General features: G+C 34.7%; 1 protein-coding gene across 3 annotated transcripts in view; it reads right to left on the bottom strand.

The window, feature by feature from the left end:
- Nucleotides 1-13,748: 13,748 nt before the first annotated feature.
- The window catches only part of LOC121410081 (U3 small nucleolar RNA-interacting protein 2-like), a 40,158-nt gene continuing 30,245 nt past the window's right edge, over nucleotides 13,749-23,661 (bottom strand). For 2 of the 3 annotated variants that reach the window (XM_041601938.1, XM_041601940.1), the window contains exons 11-13: nucleotides 23,264-23,418; nucleotides 15,221-15,303; nucleotides 13,749-14,289 (exon numbers count right to left, since the gene is read on the bottom strand). In XM_041601938.1, the coding sequence (XP_041457872.1) occupies nucleotides 14,128-14,289; nucleotides 15,221-15,303; nucleotides 23,264-23,418 (400 nt within the window). In that variant the 3' untranslated portion in view covers nucleotides 13,749-14,127. The remainder of the gene's footprint in view (nucleotides 14,290-15,220; nucleotides 15,304-23,263; nucleotides 23,419-23,661) is intronic. The other variant, XM_041601939.1, reaches the window with a different exon arrangement.

Here is a 23,661-nt window from a genome sequence, read left to right as displayed (position 1 = left end):
TAGATCCATAAACTTTAAAGTTATGATGGTAATTCAACAGATACCCCCAACATGGCCAAAGTTCATTAACCTTTGACCTTGGTCGTGTGACCTGAAATTCGCACAGGATGTTCAGTGATTCTTGATTATTCTTTTGTCTAAGTTTTATGAACTAGACTAATAAAATTTCAAAGTTATGATGATAATTCAACAAATACGCCCAATTTGGCCAAAGTTAATTGACCCTAAGTGACCTTTGACCTTGGTCATGTGACTTGAAACTCAAGCAGGATGTTCAGTAATACTTGATTGACCTTATGTCCAAGTTTCATTAACTAGGTCCATATACTTTCTAAGTTATGACGTCATTTCAAAAACTTAACCTCAGGTTAAGATTTGATGTTGACGCCGCCGCCGCCGTCGGAAAAGCGGCGCCTATAGTCTCACTCTGCTTCGCAGGTGAGACAGTTCTTAAAAATCAGAAAAAGGGGAAAGAGCTAAAGTTATGACGACATTTCAAAAACTTAACCTTAGGTTAAGATTTTGATGTTGATTCCCCCAACATGATCTAAGTTCATTGAACCTAAATGACCTTTGACATTGGTCATGTGACCTGAAACTATGGCAGGATGTTTAGTAATACTTCATTAACCCTATGGCCAAGTTTCATGAACTAAACCCCTCAAAAAAAGTTTGGAAATCGGAGTTTGGCCATTAATTTCTCCCAACTGCCAATATTACACAATGCATATTTGACGTCATTCAAAAGATATCTTTAAAATGATACCATGCATGCTTGTTGTGATCATGTCATCATGAAAAGAGCAGGATTCAAAAGTGGTGGATGAGGTCTGAATTGAAAAGTTGCAAAACGAGCAAAAAAGCTTTTGGAAATCTGAGTTGTGCCATCAATTTCTCCCAACTTCCAATTTCACACAATACATATTTGATATAATTCAAAGATTATTTAATTTTCTTTAAAATGATACAATGCTTGTTATGATCATGCCATCACAAAAAGAGCGGGATTCAAAAGTGTTGGATGAGGTCTTAATTGAAAAGCTGCAAAACGAGCAGAAATAGTCATGAAGGGCCAATACAGAACATGATTCTTTTGTCTGTGTCAATAGAGATGAAAATCCATTCAAATCAAGCCCCTGCTTCTGTAGTGATGGTTATGTGAGATTAATGTGAGTCGTGGTTTGAGATACCCATGCATGTTTGTTTTGTGTTAGGGTGAGCAGAGGTGTGTTTGATTCCATGTTAATGTAGATGTTAAGATGCATGAAAACAGATGAAAGCGCTGAGAAACCCACTCATCACCACGGAAAAAAAGCCCGGAAAAAAAAATGTGATTTTCAATATTGCGTCATTTTGCAACTTTTGACCTTGCCCCACATTTCAAGGCACTGCACCTCTATGTGAACCATAATCATACTATGTAGGGTATAATTTTAAAGATAATTAAATGATCTATTCATTGATATTTATTAAAACCGAGGAGGGATTATCGATCAAATAAAAAAAAAACCGCTGAGAAACTCACTCATAGTGTAATTTTCCCGGTCATTTTGCAACTTTTGAATTTTGACTTTGCCCACATTTCAAGGCACTGCACGTCCATGTGAACCATAATCATATCATGTTGGGTATCATTTTAAAGAAAATTAATGATCTATTCATAAATATTAATTATACATTGATATATATTAGAATATTTAAAATAAAATAATTATCGATCGAAGTCAGATTTCCAAACTTTTTTTAGGAGTTTAGGTCCATATACTTTTTAAAGTTACGCTGTCATTTCAAAAACTTAACCTTCGGTTAGGATTTGGTGTTGACGCCGCCGTCGTCGCCGTCGTAAAAGCGGCGCCTATAGTCTCACTCTGCAGGTGAGACAAAAAGTAACGTCCAATGCTGATGCGCACCAACGAACGTAGAGGACAGCAACATACGTACGGCACAGGGGGTGGAAACTCCGCTTCTGCATCCGGTCAGAATTGAAGAAAATTTTGGAGGGTCAAAAGTGCACACTGCTCCCATTTTACATGTACAAGCCTATGGACACCGCCACTGTTTTGGTACACCAGCGAAATAGAGGCGTGGTCATTAAACGAACTTCGCGCATAGCGTAAAAATATGTAAATTAGCATTTGGTCACTAATTAGCATAATGCGCGACCTAATTTAATATCGTTGGTACTTTTGTGTCTGTGATTATAATACATCATGCCACTCATTCATTCTTATAATCTATTTTTTATTGATTTTAGCTGCAAGTTACCAGGATCTTTGTTTAGGCAATAACTGGAAACTTTGTGGGAGGGAATTTAATTGAGTTTGATTTGCCCTCTTTTCATATAATTTTCATTGTAATTACATTCACTATTTATATTACATAAGAGGTTCCCAAAGAAAATGTTGCCATAATAATTTTTTTTCCCTTAAATCGTGTTAAGTGTTCATCGGTTGACGATAATGGTTGAATGTAATTACGATGACATCTATTTATGTTTCTGAAGCCCTTATTTGAAGAGCTCACTTGCAAAAGGGGTTATGTCCATTTTTCATCAAATTTGATTTTTTTTTGTCTCAATGTATAGATTTTTAGTAGATGATACCAAAGAACAGTTGAAATTCCCATTAAAAAGTGATCTAAAATGGCCAAGAAAAATGACTTTTTCTAAAGGGGTTAAGGTCCATTTCGGTTTTGTTGCAAAAGGGGTTAGGTCCACACAATTTTTATTTGGAAATGAATATTTTACAAAATATGAAGACAGGTAGATTTCTTTCATAGCCAATTTTATGTTCTCATGGTAGGGCGTCATAAAAATTAGTTTTGCACAAAAATATCGCAATATGGGAGAGTGGACCTGACCCCTTTTGCAAACAAACTATTTTGAAGAGCTCTTTTGTCAAAAGGGGTTAGGTCCATTGTTTATAAATTTTATTGTTTTCTGTCTCAAAACCTCTATATTTTCAGTCTTTCTAATGAAAACATCGAAAATTTGAAATTCACATGAATTAAATTGTGAATAAAAATGGCAAAGAAAAATCACCTTTTAATCAAAAGTGATTGGATTCATTTCAGTTTAATTGCAAAAGGGGTTAGGTCCACAAAGAATATATGGAAAAAAATTGAAGACAGGTACATTTCTTTTATACCCAATTTTATGTTCTCATGATAGGGTAGTACATCATGACAAATTAGTTTCTCATAAGAGTAATGCAGTATAAAAAACATGGATTTTCTTGAAAATGTAAAAGTGGACCTAACCCGTTTTGCAACTAAACTCTTCATTTATATTTTTTATCTTTTCTGTTTATTTTAATTGCAGAAAAATAAATGAGTCTTTATTTCATTATTTGAACAAAAATAAAAAATCAAATTATTTTACATAATTAGTGTACAGTCTCCAATATAGGTCCTATTATAAATAGCAGTCGGGAGCACTTAATTTTAAATGGCGACTTCTATGTCACTATCATTTATCAATAACCATGACCTAGGTACAATATTTTAGAGGATTCTCAAAATTATCTAGGCAAGAAAGCAAACCAATCGTAGGCTATAGGATATTTATTTTTCATTTTCAACTGAAAATGAATCTGGTATAATTTTTATGTGGAAAGAAAAATACATTTTATATACAGGTTCCACATTTTGTAGAAATAATTCCCCTCCTCGTCTTATGATTGCTTCTTCCAAAACAAACAACTTTCTCTAACGAGTGCCCCCCATTTCCTGCCTCTTCTCTCTCTCAGAAACTGACACACACAATATATGCATAAAGGCAAACAATTCTCCTGTCATTTTACTTACTTTTCCACTCTTATCCTTATTTCTCTTGAAGAATATTTTAACTGCTGTTTGCTTTCATGATGTCACAGTAGTGTCATCACATTTAAGTACAGAGTGCAACATCTTGTGCCATTTGTGCATAAAAAAATTTGGTAGCAATATATCATCACAAATTGGTGATTAATAAATGAAAATGACCAAGATCAGATAATTTAATTCAAAATTAACATGTTTATTAAGAAATCCATTTTCTAAAACATTGAAAATATCATAACAATAATAATCAGAGTCTACAAGCATTAAATCAGATTAAAAAAAGGATTGAGTACATTTTTCTACATTTAAGTCAAAATATACAATGTTTATTAAAATTTCATTCAAAATATGTCAATGAGCCTAATAGTTAATATGAGGGATGCATCCAGGATTTCATAAAAAAGAGCATAAAAATCTGTGATATTCTGTTTATTTTTGTCCACAAAAGTTGTCACTCAAAAAAAAGAGGTAAATTCCTTCCAAATTTGATAACAAGAAATATTCTACTAATGTGAAAGCACTCCATGTAAAAAAAAGGGGGGAGGGGATAATTCCAGAATCTCCCTAAAGAGATTTTATATTGTCTACTGTCACTGTGGCTAGAATTCAATCTATTTTTAAAAATATAGTCTATTTATTTTTTCTTGCAGGGGTAATCCATGTCAATTTTTTTTTTTTTTAGATAACAATAAATGCAATTTAATATCCCTACATAATTATTCAGCCATTATATGAAGACTTGCAATTATGGTAATTTTGTCCAAGCCCATTGCAGCTACCATAAAGACCTTGAGTTCTTGCTCAGCCCTGTTACCATGGTAATTGTCATAGTGACAAGATTACAATAGTAATAACTTGTTTATGAAATGAGGTCCAGGAATGATACTAAAATTATTTCTTAATCCTCTGATCACCTTTATTAACATTTATCTACGTATGATTTTTATTTCAAAATGTAAATTTTTGTCTTGTATACAATACGCCTTTAAACTGGAAATTATATTTAATTTAACGAAAAATTCTAAGAACTAGTATAAGTATTAAATATTAATAAAAGTTGATACATTTGCCCAATGGAAAAAAAAAATTCTTACTTGTATTTTGTGTGAAATTTTGTATACTTTAATATCATTGCCCGCTGATGAACCTGAATTTGAACTGCACTCTTTTCTACAGATATGCAGTTTAAAGAACATTCAATGCTATGTCGATATATCTATTCAAATTAATTTAAAGTAACTACTTATTAACTTGGCCTTCATATTTCTTCCATCTTGGTACTTGTTGTGATACCGGTACTAGAACAGCTTGGGCAGTGGGAAACCTGCATTGTAAAAAATAGAGAAAGAATAAAATGAACTGCTGATGTAAATTTGTCTTACTTATCTAGTCCAGTTTTATTAAGAATATTTAAACTCTATTTAATACCTTTGTCACTTCTGTCCTACATCCAGATAAATTGATATATCATTATAACTATTTACAGTATGTTTTGATAGTAAAGAGTGCAAATTATTTCAAATATTTATCAGATGATAACTGTTAATATCATTGTTTTCTATGTACAAGTACATAGACAGCAGGTACAGATCGGTGAAAATGGAAATACTGGTGAATCTGAATTCAAGCAAATATTCACTATCGATGGGGCTTTAATTTTATGTGATATCTTATCTTGATTCAGCTCAATTGGCCAGACCCCCCTCCCCCAAAGAGGGAATATTTATGTATTTAGACTATTTTTAGATACAGCCTGTATTATTATTAAAACAACAAGCATACCTTGCAATTTTCCAATTCAGATGTCCTGTTCCTTATTAAAGTGTAACTCACACTTGCTGATCTGCATGGTTCTCAATTTTGTCCCTCTGACCGGGTGTGAACTGCTATCTTGGTCCTATTGGATCTGCCATAAACATTTTTTTACAGTTTGAGACTATTAGAGATAAATTAAACTACTCTTCTTAAACTATATTTAAAAATATCCAGCTGCCCATATCATTGGCATATGAATATTCCAAACTATATTATCTGGTCCAAAAACTTCATTCTCTCTCTATCATAAAGTTTCACAGAGAGGCATACGCATACCAGGTACCCGACTGTTTATTGAAATAAAATGATTCCAACCACATATTGCTCCAGCTGTATAGCTGAATCGGGACCTGGTCTATGCTGGTCCTGTATATAACTGAAGAATCACATATTATAATAACTATGTACTAAAAACGTTTTCAGAATACCACCCCAGGCCAGGCCCAGGGCATCCTGTTCAAATAGAAACTTGATTTACGTCTAAGTCATTTCATTCAAATCCTAACACTAAATCAATTGGATTTCATTCATGATTACTCTGAAGTAAAAAGTTTCTGAATAAAAGAAGCTGCTGAGAATTATACTTATTCATATGAAGATGAAATAGCGTGGACGGACTAGGCCTAAACTTCAACTTTCAAGCTTGAAGTTTGGGCCTAGTCCATCCCCGCTATTTTCATACCCCATGACTACATCGACAATCTTGCTAGCCGGCTAGCGCCGGCGATATCAAGGCCGGATCTCGCTCTGACCAAAATCGACAGTTTGTCGTCAGGAGGTCGGAAACAAGTCCACATCTACCCCTGATAATTGACAATAAAACTGAAATACAGGTTTACTTTTTTACCTACATGAAGCATATTCCGATGAAGGTCTACGACAAATGGTAAGTTAGGCCTATTTTTTTGAGAAACTAACTGACAGATGATTTATTTGGAAGTCAGGCAAAAGAAATGGGAGTGTATGGAAATGGAGGTTTACGTAGTAAAGTAATACGGGATGGGCCCCGAACCCCGGCAAACACATCACCATTGCAAGTGAGATCAAAACATGAAAATGAACTTAACTTACTTTTATTCTTATGGAATGTCATTAAATTAATATTGATGTTCCCTCCAAGATTTTCTGCTCCAATGAAGTTCACTCAGAAATCACGATTTCGAACATCAATTCTATAAACAGATGATTAGTCGAGCTATTTCGTTGTAAAAACTGGAAATTCGCAGAGTCCAAAAGAACAACACTTCGCACAGATCTCGTAGGGAATTGTGGGAAGGAAAAAACGTGTTTAATTCATAAGATATGAATAAAACATTAGCGTCTTAGCCAATCATAGAAGTGTATTTTGCGTAATTTGACGTCATTCTTATGAATAAAACATTGACCCTCCAAAATCACCCTTCAAATTGTCCGCCGGCAGCCATATTGGCTGTGTACAAAACCTATGGGAAATAAAAACGCGCGAAAAGAGTTACCTCTCTAGCTCCCTTCGGGAGCTTACGTATACGTAAGATCGTATCTCTGTGGTACGGCACGCAGATTACTGACGGTTGGTCTAATATCACTTGGTCTTATCATTAGAAGGGCTAATAACATTCCGGCTAAACCCACTTAGTCCAATTCTCTTTGGTCTAATGACAACTTGGTATACTAGCCAATTAGTCTAATGACCATTTGGTCTAATAGCCAATTGGTATAGTGCCCAGTTGAGCTAATCGTCGTTTGGTCTAATTTTCAATTGGTCTATTTGCCATTTCGTCTGTTTTTATTGTCACTTGGTCTAATTGCATTTGGTCTAATACCAGTTCGTCTAATAGTTGGCTAGCCTAATTCTAGTTGGTCTAATAACAGTTGGTATAATGCTCACTTGGTCTATTATTCATTTGGTCTATATTGCAGTCGGTCTAATATGCAGTTGGTATAATATGCAATTGGTCTAATGTGCAGTTGGTCTAATGTGCAGTTGGTCTAATGCGCAGTTGGTCCAATTTCCATTTGGGCTCATTTCCACTTTAATAATTTCCAGACAGTCTAACATCATTTCTTCTCCATGCCACTTGGTCTAATTTTATAAAGTTTGGTGACTTGTTATCAATTTTCCGGTGATTTTTGTTTAAGTTACTTTTCGCGCGCCGACTTCGAATCTTTAAATCCCCCCCCCTCGTACGTGCTACATTGGCGTACATGGGCAAATGCCCCTTGATCAGACTTGCAATTGTGGGTGGATATTTGTTGCAATGGGGTCAGTTGATCACGAAAATAAAGAGAGAAGACATAAGGCTGCTCAGAGGCATTAAAAAATAACAATTATTCAGAGTGAAAAAAGCTATGACAAAAACAAATATAATCGGTGAAAACTTAAATCGAAACTACACAAAATGAAACACTACTTGCAATATATTAAACAAGTTAAACAAACGAGATTTAAGCATCTTCTTTAATAAACAAATCAATAGAAAAACATTCCAATATTTGGGAGCAAACACATAAAATGACATATGAACTACTAATTTTAATGTTCGGGGGATGTGAAGAGGGATATGTGATGATGACAGAGTGTTGTACATTGAGACATTTGAATGTGATAGTCAGAGACTTATGCTCAAATCGATTTGTTACTTTCAGCCATTGTAATTCTCTTATTAGGGGGGGGGGGGTTGTCTATGCCCTCTCCCTCCCACACTTTCCCCTTCCTTTTCTCTCCCCTTTCATTTTTTTCCTCTTTCCTTTTCATCTTCTTTCTCTCCAATCTTGCTCTCTCTCTCTCTTTTTTGGGGGGGAGGGGGGGGGGGGCAAGGCCCCTCCACCCCTTGGATCCGTGCTTGATAGGTGTCATCTATGCATGTGAGCGAGAAAGAGGGAGAGACAAAGAAGGAATTGAAGGCAGAGAGGACAGAAGGGAAGGAAAAAAGAAGGAAAAGAAAGGAGAGGGAAAGAAAAGTAAGGGGAAAAGAGAGAAAGGGAAATGGAGAGGGAAAGAAAAGAGAAGGGAAAAAGGTAAAATCAGGAGACAAACGGAAAAATAGAGGGAAAGGTAACAAAAGTGGTTAAAAGAAACATTGTTTCTTTTAACTGCTTTTGTTACCTTTAAGGGTTTTTGACGATGTCATATGATATGACATCTCAAAAAAAACTTTATTTGCTACAAGTAACCACATACAAAACTGCAATTTCTCTCAAATATTTTGTTGGGAACAACATTCATAATCTTACGAATGTTGTCCCCAATAGTATTGAAATGACACACATTTGAAAGTCAATGTAAACACACTTGAATGCCATACGATTCTGCAAAAATTAACAAATTTGTTTTTATTGAATTTTAGATGTCTTTTCCAGGTCATTACCAACAATACAAACTTTTTCTGAAGATATATCCTTTTAATACTTACAGACTAAATAATTACAGACTATCATCACAGAAGATATCATTGTCTTTTGGCTCTTTGTCTTTGAGTTATCACAATTTGAAGTGTTGAAAAGCATGTATGTGTCATCTAACATTAGGTTTAGGGTGTTTACGACCATTTTGGAATGCGCAAATCAGCCACTAAACATTCCTATATTAAAATTTCTCAAGTAACACTTGAAAATATGGGTAAATGTCTATCGAAACACAGAAATTGGTGCCCCTCCTTGATAGGACAGAGGTTGATACGTGACCTTGAACTTGGCATCTTTTGAAAAAAAATCCAACTTTGAGGGCGCCCTTCAGGAAAACGACACACACTCTTGGGTCAATATTTTGTAATTCTGTTGAGTATATGAAAGTCTATAAATGGACATAATATTTGGTTCTGAGCTAATTGAATTTTGGATTTATAAGCCTCCAAACCTGCTTTTGAAAACATTGACAAAGATGCTTACCGCCATTTTCGGTGACCTCTTGTGCGAAATCCCGTTGACAGGTCGCACTATGAGGACTGTAACCAATCAAACTTTGCTGCAGTAGTCAATCAAAAGTAGCCAATTCTATTTAAATAATCGAGTGCGCACTGGTTGCTATGGGAGGCCGTATCTTAGCAACCATTTGACCTTGGGGCAAAATATTTCATATCTTTCCGTCAGACACTTGGGGCAACATTTGGTGCGAGTTTAAAGAAAATCGAAGAGGGTCGGGTAACAAGTACTGGTTGATTTGACATGGATTAACCCATACTCGCGCTGCGAAAAGGAATGCAAAAAAGTTACGAATTGTAAAAAAGGCTTTAAATAATGCGACCAAAATACCACAAACAACCCCCCTCATGACAACCTGCGAAAAATTTAACAATGTTTAGAAAAAAAAATCCAGCTCGATTGAGTGGAAAACCAGAGAAAAGCGCCGTCAAACATACGGAAGGACACACAAGATTAGCCAAATTATAGTAAGGAATCAATTAAAAAACAATAAAATACATTATAAAAAAATTGCGATACCAATTTTTTTTAAGCACATTTAATCGGGATCCTACAAAGAGGCTGTGAATAAAAAAAATAGAAGTATTTAGGCAGTATGATAGTTGATTAGAGCAAATGTTTTATTTCAATCATAAATTAGCATGATTAATTCATTACATGAAAGTCTTACTATTAAAAAAAATAACCATACAGCCTTGTAGATATCGCACACCACCGATGTGCAGATTTTCAAGGCGCACATGCAGTCAAAGGCCAAAATCTCAGGGGATGGGCGGAATTCGCCCCCCCCCCCCCCGGGCTGTGAGATAGGTCCATAATACTAGCACATCAATGATGTGGAGCTCATCCGGCATCTCGCAACAAAATTTAACACAATTTTAATTTCAGCCCAGTTGACACTGTAGTGAATTATATTGGTGACATAAATTGAGGATATAGAATTGAAATCGATGAAGAAATGACATAGAAGCATTTTTTGTGATCTACGAATAAATTTCATATGAATTAAGTATTAATAATTATCTAGGCAAAGTTTCTTAACTCTGTGTAGAAGCTTGGTGAACCTAATGTAGCTCTCAGATGGAACAAAAATAACCAAAGTCAAATAAATAAGTAATTCAGGGTTCCCACAGAAATTTGAAAACATAATTCCATGACTTTTCCATAACTAAATTGCTGCTTTCCATGACTTGCTTTCTGGCACCGTTTCCAAAATCAGACACATTATGATGGCCTCCAAAACCTCCCCTCACAGCCATCCATTCCACCCACTGCCTTACTCATGACATGTACATCTACATGTATTGTCATTGGTATATGTTCTGTTTCTGACCAGGGTACAGTACCATTTTCGTTTCACCAACATCAAGATTCTTCTTCTTCTTCCAGTCTGGTACAGTCTGCCACTGGCGTATTATCGTACCTTAAAATCGTATTCAAAATTATCTTGAACACAAACTCATGTAAGTTCTTGAAACTGGCAGATTTCCATGAACTATTTCCAAATTTTCAGAACATAGCATGCAGATCTTGTCACAGAAGTGAACTATACAATAGATGTAAAGGTCAAATTTTCCAGGCATATTGAAATTAGGATCCTGAATTCACCTTTACTACAAAACTTCCACATAAAAGTCATGGAATTCTGTTTTCAAATTTCCAGGGGAACCCTGAATTATATGAAGATGAAACACTTTACATACATGTATGTCACACATGAGCCAATTATTACAAAAGAGTGACATTTGAGTTTAACAATAAAGTGACATGAAAAAAAGGCTAACAAAGATATCCTCATCCTAAAATTCTCGACATAGTGCTGCATTTCACTCTACATTACAAAAAATGAGGCCATTTGTGATACAACTTGAGGACACCAGGTAAATTTACAAGTGTATTTCTCCATATGCTCCGAAAAATAATTAGGATATCTGAAAATTTGACATTTGATGCCTACATGTATTTTGGTATTTCATTAAACTTCATTTTCAAGTAACTTTTCCAGAGAGGGCACATTATTTGACACTAAAATAGCAATTGAATCATCTTTTGTAACCATGGACCTATGGTGTAACTAAGAGATTCAGAACCTTTTGAATGTATTGTGTTCTGATAGCCATGCTGGTAGTGCTTGATCAGTTGTGATCATGCCTGTGCACGAGCATGCCTGCTCACCACAAGACCCAAAACCACTACCAACAAAACAGAATGTATGCAGACTACATGACTGTAGACCACATAACATTGAAAAGCTCTGGAGGCACACCCTTTCAGCTTTCCACTGGAAACTATGTCCCAGGAGTTTTGTAGAATTTCGGATGTCACAAAACTGGGAAAAATGGAAATTATGAACACCAATTATAATAGCAGAGTATGAAAATTAAGTATGAGAGAACTTTGCGAAACACGACAAAACGGAAAGCTTCCATAGCCAGGAAGTAAATGCAATTCCATGACTTTTCACAAATTTTCCAAATTCCCTGACTTTTCCCTGACTTTCCAGGACCACAAATTTTTTCTAGGATTTTCCAGGATGTTCCATGACCATGGGAACCCTGGTAATTTTTGTGAGTTTTGAAAATAAATGAATAAATTACCATATTTAATGAGTTTCAAAATTCTATGTTGAAATTTTGTATCACCACCTCGAGCTATTATATAAAGCAAACAAAATTGAAATTGATCAACAAATGAAGAAAAAACATTTCTTTGTAATTCTGTGTAGAAGTTTGGTGAACCTCAAAGTTCTACAAAATGGAAGAAAAAAAGTAAAAAAAAAAGCTTATGCCATGGCATGGCATAAGCTCATCTTGCCCTTCGGGCTGGATGAGCTAAAAACTACTTTTTTAATCCAAATACTCCTTTATGACAAAAAAATTTTCATGACAAATCATATCTACCTAGATAATTTCATACTTATTTTCTACATAAACAGTACTTGAATGTCAAAATAATGCTAAATAATGTTATTCAAGATGTCATTTTCCATAAATGTTGAACTGTTCTGAATTCCTGTAGTTGCACTGACTTAGAAACATGTATCCCAATGTGATTTGTTTCTTCTTTATTTTTCCATTTGTTGCACTATAATCACTATTTTCGATAATTTTTTTTCCATCTTTGTTAAATACCCAATCTCTTTTACTCTGTTCCTGTCTCCCTCTCATTTCATTCTATCTTTCCTTCTAATATTTTCTCACTAAATGTACTTTATTTTAACTCTTAGGCTTTCTTCTCATATGCTGGGTATTTAAATTACTTTATGCATAATTATTTTGTAGAAAAAAAATCATTTTGATATTTGCCTATTGTATTCCAAGTTGTATATTTTTTATGTCTGTATATACCATCTGTAAACTGAATGTAATTCAACCTTAGGCTGCTATTTTCAGTGAATATTTGAAATAAATAAACCATTCAATCAATCAATCAAGAAATACAGAAGTTAAAAAAAATAAACCATAAAATACATAGGAAATAGATTATCTTTTGGCATTTTTTGTAGATATTTGTTAGAAATGCAAAAAAAATATTTTCACTAAAAATTAGCATTCTACTAGTTGTATAAAGTGCACAAACATGCATAAACAACACATTTAGGGCAAGTTTCATATGCTCATTTCACTTTGCATAATTAATTAACAATAAAATTGGGGGAAACTTAAAGGGGAATCCAACCCAAATAAAAACTTGTTTTTGTAAGGAAAAGAAAAGAAAAATCAGACAAGTTGATAGGTGAAAGTTTGAACAATATTGGACAAACAACAAGAAAGTTACACATTTTTAAAAGTTGTAAATATTGGTAATCACTGTACCCATGGAGACTTCAAATTGGCAGCATATGGGATGTCAAAGTGATGTAAGGCAAGGACTACTCTTCCATGTACTCCAATACATATTATGGCTAAAATGTCATTTTTCCTAAAAGTTTTATTTAAAATTACATTTGTCCTTTATGAAGACATAAAATAATATACTACCTGGGTTATATTTAGATTACTGCTCCAGGCAAATGGGTACTTATGAGAAAACCACAAATCCCTGATAATAAAGTACATGGCCTATGGGAAGGTTGTCCTTGCCCCTTGTCATAATTTACTTACCAAGTTGGCAATTTGAAATTTACATAGTATTAGTGATCTCAATTTTAAAACAGCTATAACTTTCTTATTGCTTGTCCGAATTCTTTCAAACTTTCACCATTCTGTTTAATTTTTTTTTCTCCTTCTTAACAAAACATGTTATGGCCAAGGCTGGATTCCCCTTTAACTACAGTCTTGTAGTTTACATCTGGCTTTACGCAAACTTTCGAATCGATTACACAATCATCGGCCGAGATCTGAAGGATGGTCAAATAGAACCCCCCCCCCCTTAGTATATGGTAAGTCCATGGTATACCCTGGTCTGAAATAGCCCAGGTAAATTAGGGTTGAAACACCTTCTCAATCATAGGATGGCTGAAAATTCTATAATCAAAACTAAACAAAGCAAACTAAATATGAGCTTTTGAAAAGACTCCAAGAAGGGTATTTGGTGAGACATGTGTACACAATCTATCGAGCCCAAACGTAATCATATCTTATTTCTACTACATCATCTGATATTCTCAGCATTGGTTTTGTGGAGTTTGAGAATAGCAATGCTGTTCTTCGCTTCTTTGAGACGCCACCATCGTCCTAGACGATGCTCTTGCCCAACACCAGCAACAAGAAATGTCCCATCACTTGAAAATTGCATGGAGTTAATGAAACCCTCCTGGAATGAAAAAAAAAGAGAAAAATAAACAAGTCGATACATATAATTTAGGATTGTAAACTCTAAATGGGTTTATTTAGTAAATGTTGTGTTTTCTTAAAGATTTGCATGAAAACATTCTCAAGTATCATGCGAATTAAGTAGAATGCTTTTGACAGTCTGGCCTGCATTATGTGATTCAATACACACGGATTGTTGACTCTACAAAATCAAAATATCAAACATTACGAAAATACTTTCCATGATTTTCTTATTTACGAGAAAAATTGATATATTTATTTGATTTGCTTGTTCATTACAAATAACTTGCACACCGAATAAAAGTACACAATTTTTCCTGCGTGCGCGCTGCATCTTCCTACGTATGCACTATCCCAAGTAATTTTTGCCGTTTGATTGGTTAGTGTTTAGGTCTGTTTGACACGTCTGATGCTTTCTTGAGAGGTACAGTGTTTGTATAATAACGAGCATTAGTTTTCAAGATGACTTGTCGAATACACAGCTTAATTGATCCCGTAGCCGAAACGCCCCGGTAACTACCCGGCGCTTAGCCTAGCCCTTACCAGCAGCGCTTCAATTCTGCCTTCCCCTAGTCTGCCCCACAAAGAAAAACAAAAGCTCATAATGGATCAAAACAATTCTGAAATGATCTGATGTAGAGCTAGAATATGAGCAGAAAATAAAAATTTTGTAGCCTTGAAATGTTGGTTAAAATCAGCCACAAATGGGAAAGAAATTACTTTGTGATTTCAGAGTGTGCAGCACAAATTCAAGAACCTGCAAATGTTTTGATGCCGCCCAGCGCAAAAAATTAGTCTCGCGAAAATAACAGCGTTTTACAGTACATACAATCTAATCATAACATTATCATCATGACATAAAATACAAAATTGACCTTGGTTTTAAAGATTTGATGTTGCTGCCTACTTACCAAAGGAACTTGGAATGCCGGAGATAATGACTTGTAACCTTCAGAGCACTGCCAGAATCTTATGGTTCCATCTTTGGATCCTGCTGATACAACAGGCAGATGTTAAAGGAGAATGAAACCATTGGAACAAGATAGCTTGTGTGAAAACAGAAAAATCAAAGAAACAGATCAACAAAAGTTTGAGAAAAATCGGACAAATAATGAGAAAGTTATGAGCATTTGAATATTGTGATCACTAGTGATATGGAGATAGCAAATTGGCAATGCGACAAAGATGTGTGATGTCACTGATGAACAACTCTCCCCATTACGTTAGTATATATTTCACTTGAATTGCCTCTTTTATCACATCTATCCATAGATCATGTGTTCTTTCGACAAGAGGGCATGTAATACATATTTTTTAAGAATACATAATGGATAAAGAGTTTGTATCATCGTAAGAAAAAGCAAACAGAGACATTTTGAGGGTATTTCATAGTCCACCAAAGGGAAAGTTGTTCATCAGTGACATCACACATCCTTGTCGCATTGCCAATAGGAGGATCTCTATAGCATTAGTGATTGCAATATTCAAATGCTCATAACTTTCTCATTATTTGTCCATTTTTTCTCAAACTTTCTTTATTCTTATTCTTTGATTTTTCTGTTTCTACACAAGCCAATTTGTTCCAAAGGTTTCATTCCCCTTTAAGTCAACTCATAGCCCTTAATAAACAAACAATCATCCATGAATTCTAACCTTTCTTAGAGGGCCCACCAAATCTCTGTCCCTCCAATAGTGGGGTACTATAGCCAGTTGTTGAGAAATGTTTGAGGAATCAGATGGCTAATTTAACATAAGATTATGTCTACCAGTTGCTACAGAAGCTTTATCTTGATATGTCAAAGTAATAATGACACGTCAACATGGGATGGGGAGATCTCATTATGATACAACATAATGACAAGATTTACTTTATATCCACAGCGTGCCCAGCCTACACATGGATGTTGATCTGTAGCCAGCCACGCCAAGGCCTGGATGCAGTGCTAATGGGTGTGAATATGAAATTAAATCTCGCCTTTTACTTTTGTTATGTCAACATGACCAGATAACATAACTTACCATAATAACCCTTTTCATAGTGGACTTGGTGGGATACCTGATCTCGCCATTTTGACATAACGTTAATATGTCGACTCGGCAAGATAAACTAGAAATATCACTGAAGGTAATGATACCCCCGCCCTACGCTGTTATCATGGAAACAGTTTGCAACGCATGGGGAAAAAATATGTCTTGCCCATCTTTACCCCAAGACCTATGTGTGAGCAAACTATCATGAGAATTGGCTAAAAACTGAAGTAGTTCGAACTACAAGATTTTTGCCTAATTTTTGACATATTGTTACCATGGCAACTCAATTTCTGACACATGCAAAAATATTTGCTGAACATCTTATTTCAAGACCAAAGTGTGAGCCAAAGTTCATGAGAATTGGTTGAAAACCGATCAAATAGTTTGAAAGAAAAGATTTTTTACCCAATTTGTGCATATATTATCTTGTTACCATGGCAACAAGATTTCCGACACATGCAAAACTCGACTTCAGAATACGTGCCCTAGAGTTTATGATCTGGTTCAAGAAATTTTGACCTAAGGGTAATTAGTTATGACAAAGCAATGGAGAAGGGGAGAATGAAGTGGGAAAATTAAGTGGGAAAAATAAGAGGAGAAACAGAGTGGTGTTGAGAAACAATTTGTGGTTTAAGTACATGTATGGATAGCTAATTGTTACATAAATCACTAACAGTACAGATATCATATTTCAGCTTAGTTGGCGCTCAAATTATTCATAATTGTCTAAGAAGTATAAATAGATGATTGTCTTCACCATCAATGAATCAGGAAAGAGCACAATAAACATAAGAAACACACAACTTAATAAAAATTTGACACTTTTGGCTTCCAATAATTTTAGCACAGAGTTAGACCATGGTCTAAGTTAAACCTGACTTCAGAATACGGGCCTAAGAGTTATGATGAAATTTAAGACTTAGCCTTGGTTAACCCGTCCCACCAGAAGAACTAGATAACTTGTTCCAGCTTTTCCACACTCACAACCCTAAGAACGAGATAACTTGTGCACCGGATGCCTAAGGATTCTTGAAGAAATTGTGTAATTGCCGAGAAATTAGCAAATAAGCAACGGATTCGGGTCAAGCGTCGGGCCGACATTTAAAGCAATAATAATACACTGTCCCACGTGTGCTTATCTGTGTTGGTGATCGTCGGTGTGAACATTTTTCAGCGTAGATTTCAAGATTTCACAAAGTTCAGTTTATGTAACTGTACCAGATCTAGATCCTCGGTGATATAGTGACAATTAAGCCTTGTTTTACAGACTTTCTCATGAAATCAGTGTTTACTGCAACTACTGGCATTTCTCTTTAAACAACACCAGTTTGGTTTTGGTCTAACACCAGATATGTGTTTACACCAATTAGTAAGAAAACAGCATCAGTTTTGATTCCAAACTGGTGTTGTTTCAATACTTCACTGGTGTGGACATATATAGATTCCGGGCTGGTGTTAAATCAACACCGGAGTGTTTGCAGTGGAGTCTTGCATGTAAACTTCATCATTGACCTAAAAATGATCTTTGACCTTACCATGTGACTTCCCACTCCAGCATAACAGGCAGGTCCCCTTAGTTCATCTACCATCCAAGTTTGTTTGAAAAGTGAGTTACGGTTGCAAAGTTATGTGTCATAATGGTAGTGACAAATGGACGACTTTTGGATCCATAAGTATTGCCTTCCCTTTTTTGCCAGAAACGTGGTAAATCAGTTAAATGAAATATCGTAACATTTTAAATCCGCTCTTAAGATCAGCTTGTAAAAAAGTATTACTGGTCGCATGTCATAAGGTGGTCCAATTTTGAGAACAAGGTAAAAATGGTCAAAAAAGTAATTTTAATATGTTATAGGTATTACCATTCTTCAAATAATAAAGGACGATTTTATCCTAAAATACCTTTATTTTATTTATATCTAATTAATACATTGACATCAATGTAAATTTGAATTTTCAAATGCATTTTTCTCAAATCATCTTAAAGATGATATAACATTCAATTTTCCATATTTATATTATAATATCATTGTATGGGGTAAGTCATCTGCCGCCTTCATAGATAGAATTATTAAATCACAAAAATGCGCAGTTAGAATTATTGACCATGCCACATTTCGATCCCATACATCATCTATATTTTCTTCACTCAAAATAATGCGATTCAATGATTTGTATGAGTATCAGATTGGTGTATCTATGTCATAAAAAGAAATTCTCCCTGACTCATTACTTACATGTAGATACATGTATTTTTATCAAATTGTGATATTCATAAACATAGTACATGTACTAGGAGTGCTTCTGACTTTCATCTTCCTCTCGTACATACATCTTTTTCTAAAAAATCTGTCATTTATCAAGGACCAGTTATTTGGAATTCTCTACCATCTCCACTTAGGAGGTTCAATCTTTTAATTTAAGAAGAGATCCAAAGAAATCATTCTTGCCAATTATCATGTGCTGTGAGTTAATTTTCTTTCATTTGTTTCATTTAGCTCTTGCCCCCCCCCCATTTGTATTGTATTTCTATTGAATTATATTGTCTTAGGTACTTTTTCAACATTTATGATATATTGTATAAAGGTCGGCCGTTATAAGGGTTTTTCCTTTGCTTCCTGCCAAGCATCATTTTATTTATTTTACCAATGTATATAGTGTATTTTATGCATGTGTATTATGTTATTGTATTTTAATGCTTTGGTTAAATAAACTGAATTGAATAATTTGAATTGAATACTTAATTTGGACTATAATACATATTCTAGTCTGGAAATGTGCAAGAAAACGACAGAAAATACCATCAAAATGATTTTCTATCTTAAAAAAAATGATTATTTGGATACCAGTAGATCCCTTGACTTCAGAAATGGTGGTTTAGGTGTCAAAATCATGACTTTAGGTAACTTAGAAGCAGAGATATTGTTGACAACCCTGTTTTGGCGGCCATTTTGAAAAATCCAAAATGGCGGCCATATGGGTTACGGACGCACACCACTAATAGGATCCGGCAATTTCGGGAATCCCCTTTAGACCCGTACCTAAAATGATGTAATGGTTGGAAAAATATTCATATAAAATCAACGGTGCATATCTGAACAATTTTTTTCATATGGGCATAGAGAGGGATTACTGCTGGATCTGTTCAGTCCCATGGGAGAGCAGTAATTTGTCAATGCTGGGTTTTATGGGAACTTGATTACTTGCCCAAGAAACCCTGTGAGCACTGTGACTGCAACCAAGTTTGCACGTAGTCTTGGTTTGAGCCCCTGTAGTGCGAAAAAATCCTGAAAAACACCTTTTCATATATTTAGCGTTTGAAGGATATTGGATGAACTACCAAATGATAAAGGTGTGGATGATGTGATTATTAAGACTTATTTTTGGCGATTTTTTCAAATCTCATTTTTAACACATGGGTCTATGGGGAAATAGTTAGTGGTGTGTGCCCTTACGGGTACAAATGGAAACATTGTTATTCTGGATCCTTATACAATTACCTTAGTAATAATGATGTTATTAATTTCTCCAAAAAATGTGGCGAAAGCTCGAATATAAACATAGTGAACCTGACTAGTAGTGCTAGCAGTACTGACTTTGAAAATAAACCACTGTACTTGTAAGATATTTTTATTTTCTTTTTTGAAAAGAGAAACCCTGTTTATTTGATGATAAAGTTTATTGACTTCAAATTACCTTCCTTTCAAAACATGCTTTTCAATTCATATCATGTGCGATATCCAATACCGATCTAATACAAGTTTCATTTATTGTTAAAATTTTTGCACGTAATTAAACAGAATATACATTCATATTCAAGTTAATTGATCTGAAATGACCTTTGACCTTGTACCAGTAACCTGAAATTTTACTAATTTCTGATATCTTTAAACCATCATATGCATTTTTATCCTGACTGATGATTTACAAAATATGTCTTCAAGATAAAATCCTAAGCTTTTTTAAAAACATTTCAATTGAGTTGACCCACGATTTCCCTTTGCCCTTCACCTAGTAACCCAAAAGTCATTAATCGATTTGGTTACTTGATGACTACTGTATTAAAGTTAAATTTTATCCATGGTTAAGTTTTGTTTTAGTGAGTGAAACCACAACATAGTCAAATTGCATTAAACCAAATGACCTTTGACCTTAGCCACCTGAAACTCATGCAAAATGATCATTGATACTTGATTACCCAAATCCTCTATAGGTTATGGTGAGTTTTTAAACACTTGGTAAAGATTTCAAGTTGATACCCTGGCCAACATGGCTACAGTTAATCAACCCTCAGTAACCTACATGTACGACCTAATCATGTGACCTGAAACACATGATAAATGATAAGTAGAATCATGAATGAAACTCTGGTTTAACGTTTCTCTACCTGAAAGGTATGTTCAGGTCACTTAATTTGCAACACTTTAGTTGGCCTTTAATGTCAGTTTGAGTCTGGAAATACGTAGAAAAAGACAAAAAATATGAAAATGATTTTCTCTCCTGGATAAAATTATCATTTTTATACCAATCGATTCCTAGTCCTCAGGAATGGTGGTTAAGGTGCCAAAATCATGATTCTAGGTGACTTAGAAGCAGAGATATTGTCGAAAACCCTGTCTTTGGCGGCCATTTAAATTTGGCCATTTGGGTGGAACAGGTTGATTATATTTCATTTGCTGATGACACTTCTATACCCACAGCAACTTTATATATTAATCATAACAAGTGGAATGCCTCTGGCCGTCTCACCTGCATCACACGATTCAACATTCAGCAGCAGTGCTGACTTTAAAAACTACTATAACTCACACAAAATGTTCAGTGATACTTGGTTACTCTTATTTCCACGTTTTATGAATTAGACCAATACACCTTACAGAGATAGGATGGTAATTCAACAAATACCCCCAATGCGGCCAAAGTTCATTGATCTCACATGACCTTTGACCTTGATCATGTGACCTGAAACTTGCACCGGATATTCAGTGATACTTGATTACTCTTATGTCAAAGTTTCAAAAGTCAGATCAATAAACTTGCAAAGTTATGATGGTAATTCAACAGATACCCCCATTATGGCCAAGGTTCATTGACCTTTGACCCTGGTCATGTGACCTAAGATGTGCACAGGATGTTCAGTGATGCTTGACTTCTCTTATGTCCAAGTTTTATGAACTAGACCAACATACTTTCAAAGTTATGATGGTAATTCAACAAATACCGCCAATTTGGCAAAAGTTTATTGACCCTAAATGACCTTTGACCTTGATCATGTGACCTGAAACTTGCACAGGATGTTCAGTGATACTTGATTACTATGATGTCCAAGTTTCATGAATCAGATCCAAAACTTTTAAAGTTTTGATTGTAATTCAACAGATACCCCCAAATTGGCCAAAGTTCATTGACCCTAAATGACCTTTGACCTTGGTCATGTGACATGAAACTCATGCAGGATGTTTGGTGATACTTGATTAACCTTATGTCCAAGTTTAATGAACTAGGTCCATATCTTTTCTAAGTTGACATTTCAAAAACTTAACCTCAGGTTAAGATTTGATGTTGACGCCGCCGCCGTTGGAAAAGCGGCGCCTATAGTCTCACTCTGCTATGCAGGTGAGACAAAAAACCAATTATGAATTATGTAATATTTGTGATTGGTTCGGTGCAAACAGACTCATTTATTTATGGCAAAACTAACTTTATTTTTTTTTACGTCATTTATCCCACAATGTATCTTTTGACTTCAATATCAAAATAAGGAATGTAACTTTAAAATTTTAGTAAATTATGTAAAATTCCTAAGATTTGCACTTGATGACAAATTGTCTTACAATGAACACCAATCTAAACCCCATACACGTACTCTAGAAAAAGGCTTTACCTATTTGTTCTAACTCCCGCTACTTAGCTCCGTCACGCCCATTATTTCTTAAATTAAACACGTTGACAGTTTTTCATATTCATAAAGTTCAAATTTGCAATTCTAATGTACTATGTAAATCACAACTTACATGAGTAGCACCCCTTAATATGATAAACCTATTTAAATATTACAAAGAATGCTATCAATACAATATCCGATACCACCCTAAATTCCATTATCCTATAGCATTCAATCAGTCAACTCTTTATTCATTTAAACCCACTGGTCCTCGAATATGGAATTCCCTCCCTTCCAAAGTAATTTCTTGCACAAATGTTACTGCATATAAAAACAACTCAAAAGTTCACTTATAATTATGTCTGCCAATTACAATTAAGTACATAATTCATTTTCACAACCTTTTCCGGACCCCCCCCCCCCCTTCCCTGTAGGTTTACTGTCTTATTTCTTATGTAGGCCTATTATTTGTATATATTATGGTTAATTTTTCACATTTATGTACGTTTTTCATGTATAAATGTATTATGTATATAGGGTGTCCCACTCATCAAGCTTTTGCTTTTAGGAGCACTCTCATCATTTTAACTATATTTTTATTAATTGTGCATTCATGTATGATTTGTATATATATTGAGTTTTGAATCATTGAATAAAATGATTTCAAAAAAACTGATAGTGAAATTATTTTTTTATCATCATTAGGTACTTTCTAATCTAAACTAAAAGTTTAATCTTTTCTTACAGTATCAGTTCTTGGCACTAAGACACACATCCAACTTTATCTATTTTCTTGTGCAACTTGGTATATCGTATTTCTAGAAAGATAGTGCCATATAATGCCTATAACTATAAGTTTATTATTATTATTATTACTGTCCATCAAATGATTTTTTGGGGGGGTTAAGTTTCCTTAATTCAGATTGTTTTTACTCATACATGCAATACTGAGTAATCATTTCAGTTATACCAGATGAAGTTTAAGTACATGTAACCCTGTTGAGTGTAAATACATAATACCCCAAGATCACTTATTACTCACCTGATGCCACAAGATCAGTTCCCTGCAAAGCTGCTACAGAACATATCCAATTCTCTTTGATCTTGCAGGAATGAGTTGCTCCCACAGGTCCAAGATGAGCATCACGTTTTATACTCAAAGGTTTCTTCTTCATGACGCTCCATAAAGCAATTGACCTAGTAAAAACAAACCAATGAATGAACTGGAAGATATACAGAGTCCACACACAGAGAACCATAATATCAAAATGCCACGATAAACAGTAACCTTGGTAAACACCTTTAAAGACAAAACAAGATGTTCTTGTTCTGTATATGTGACAGATCACACAGAAATGAGAGACAAGTCGCAGATCGAATCTCTTAAAAAATTGACAAACTAATAAAATGGTCACATTTTTAATGAAATTTTTAAATATC

The sequence above is a fragment of the Lytechinus variegatus genome, chromosome 3 (genome assembly GCF_018143015.1).
Source record: "Lytechinus variegatus isolate NC3 chromosome 3, Lvar_3.0, whole genome shotgun sequence".
NCBI lineage: Eukaryota > Metazoa > Echinodermata > Echinoidea > Temnopleuroida > Toxopneustidae > Lytechinus > Lytechinus variegatus.
The sequence above is the reverse complement of the archived record's forward strand: the minus strand, read 5'-3'. Positions and strand labels throughout refer to the sequence as shown.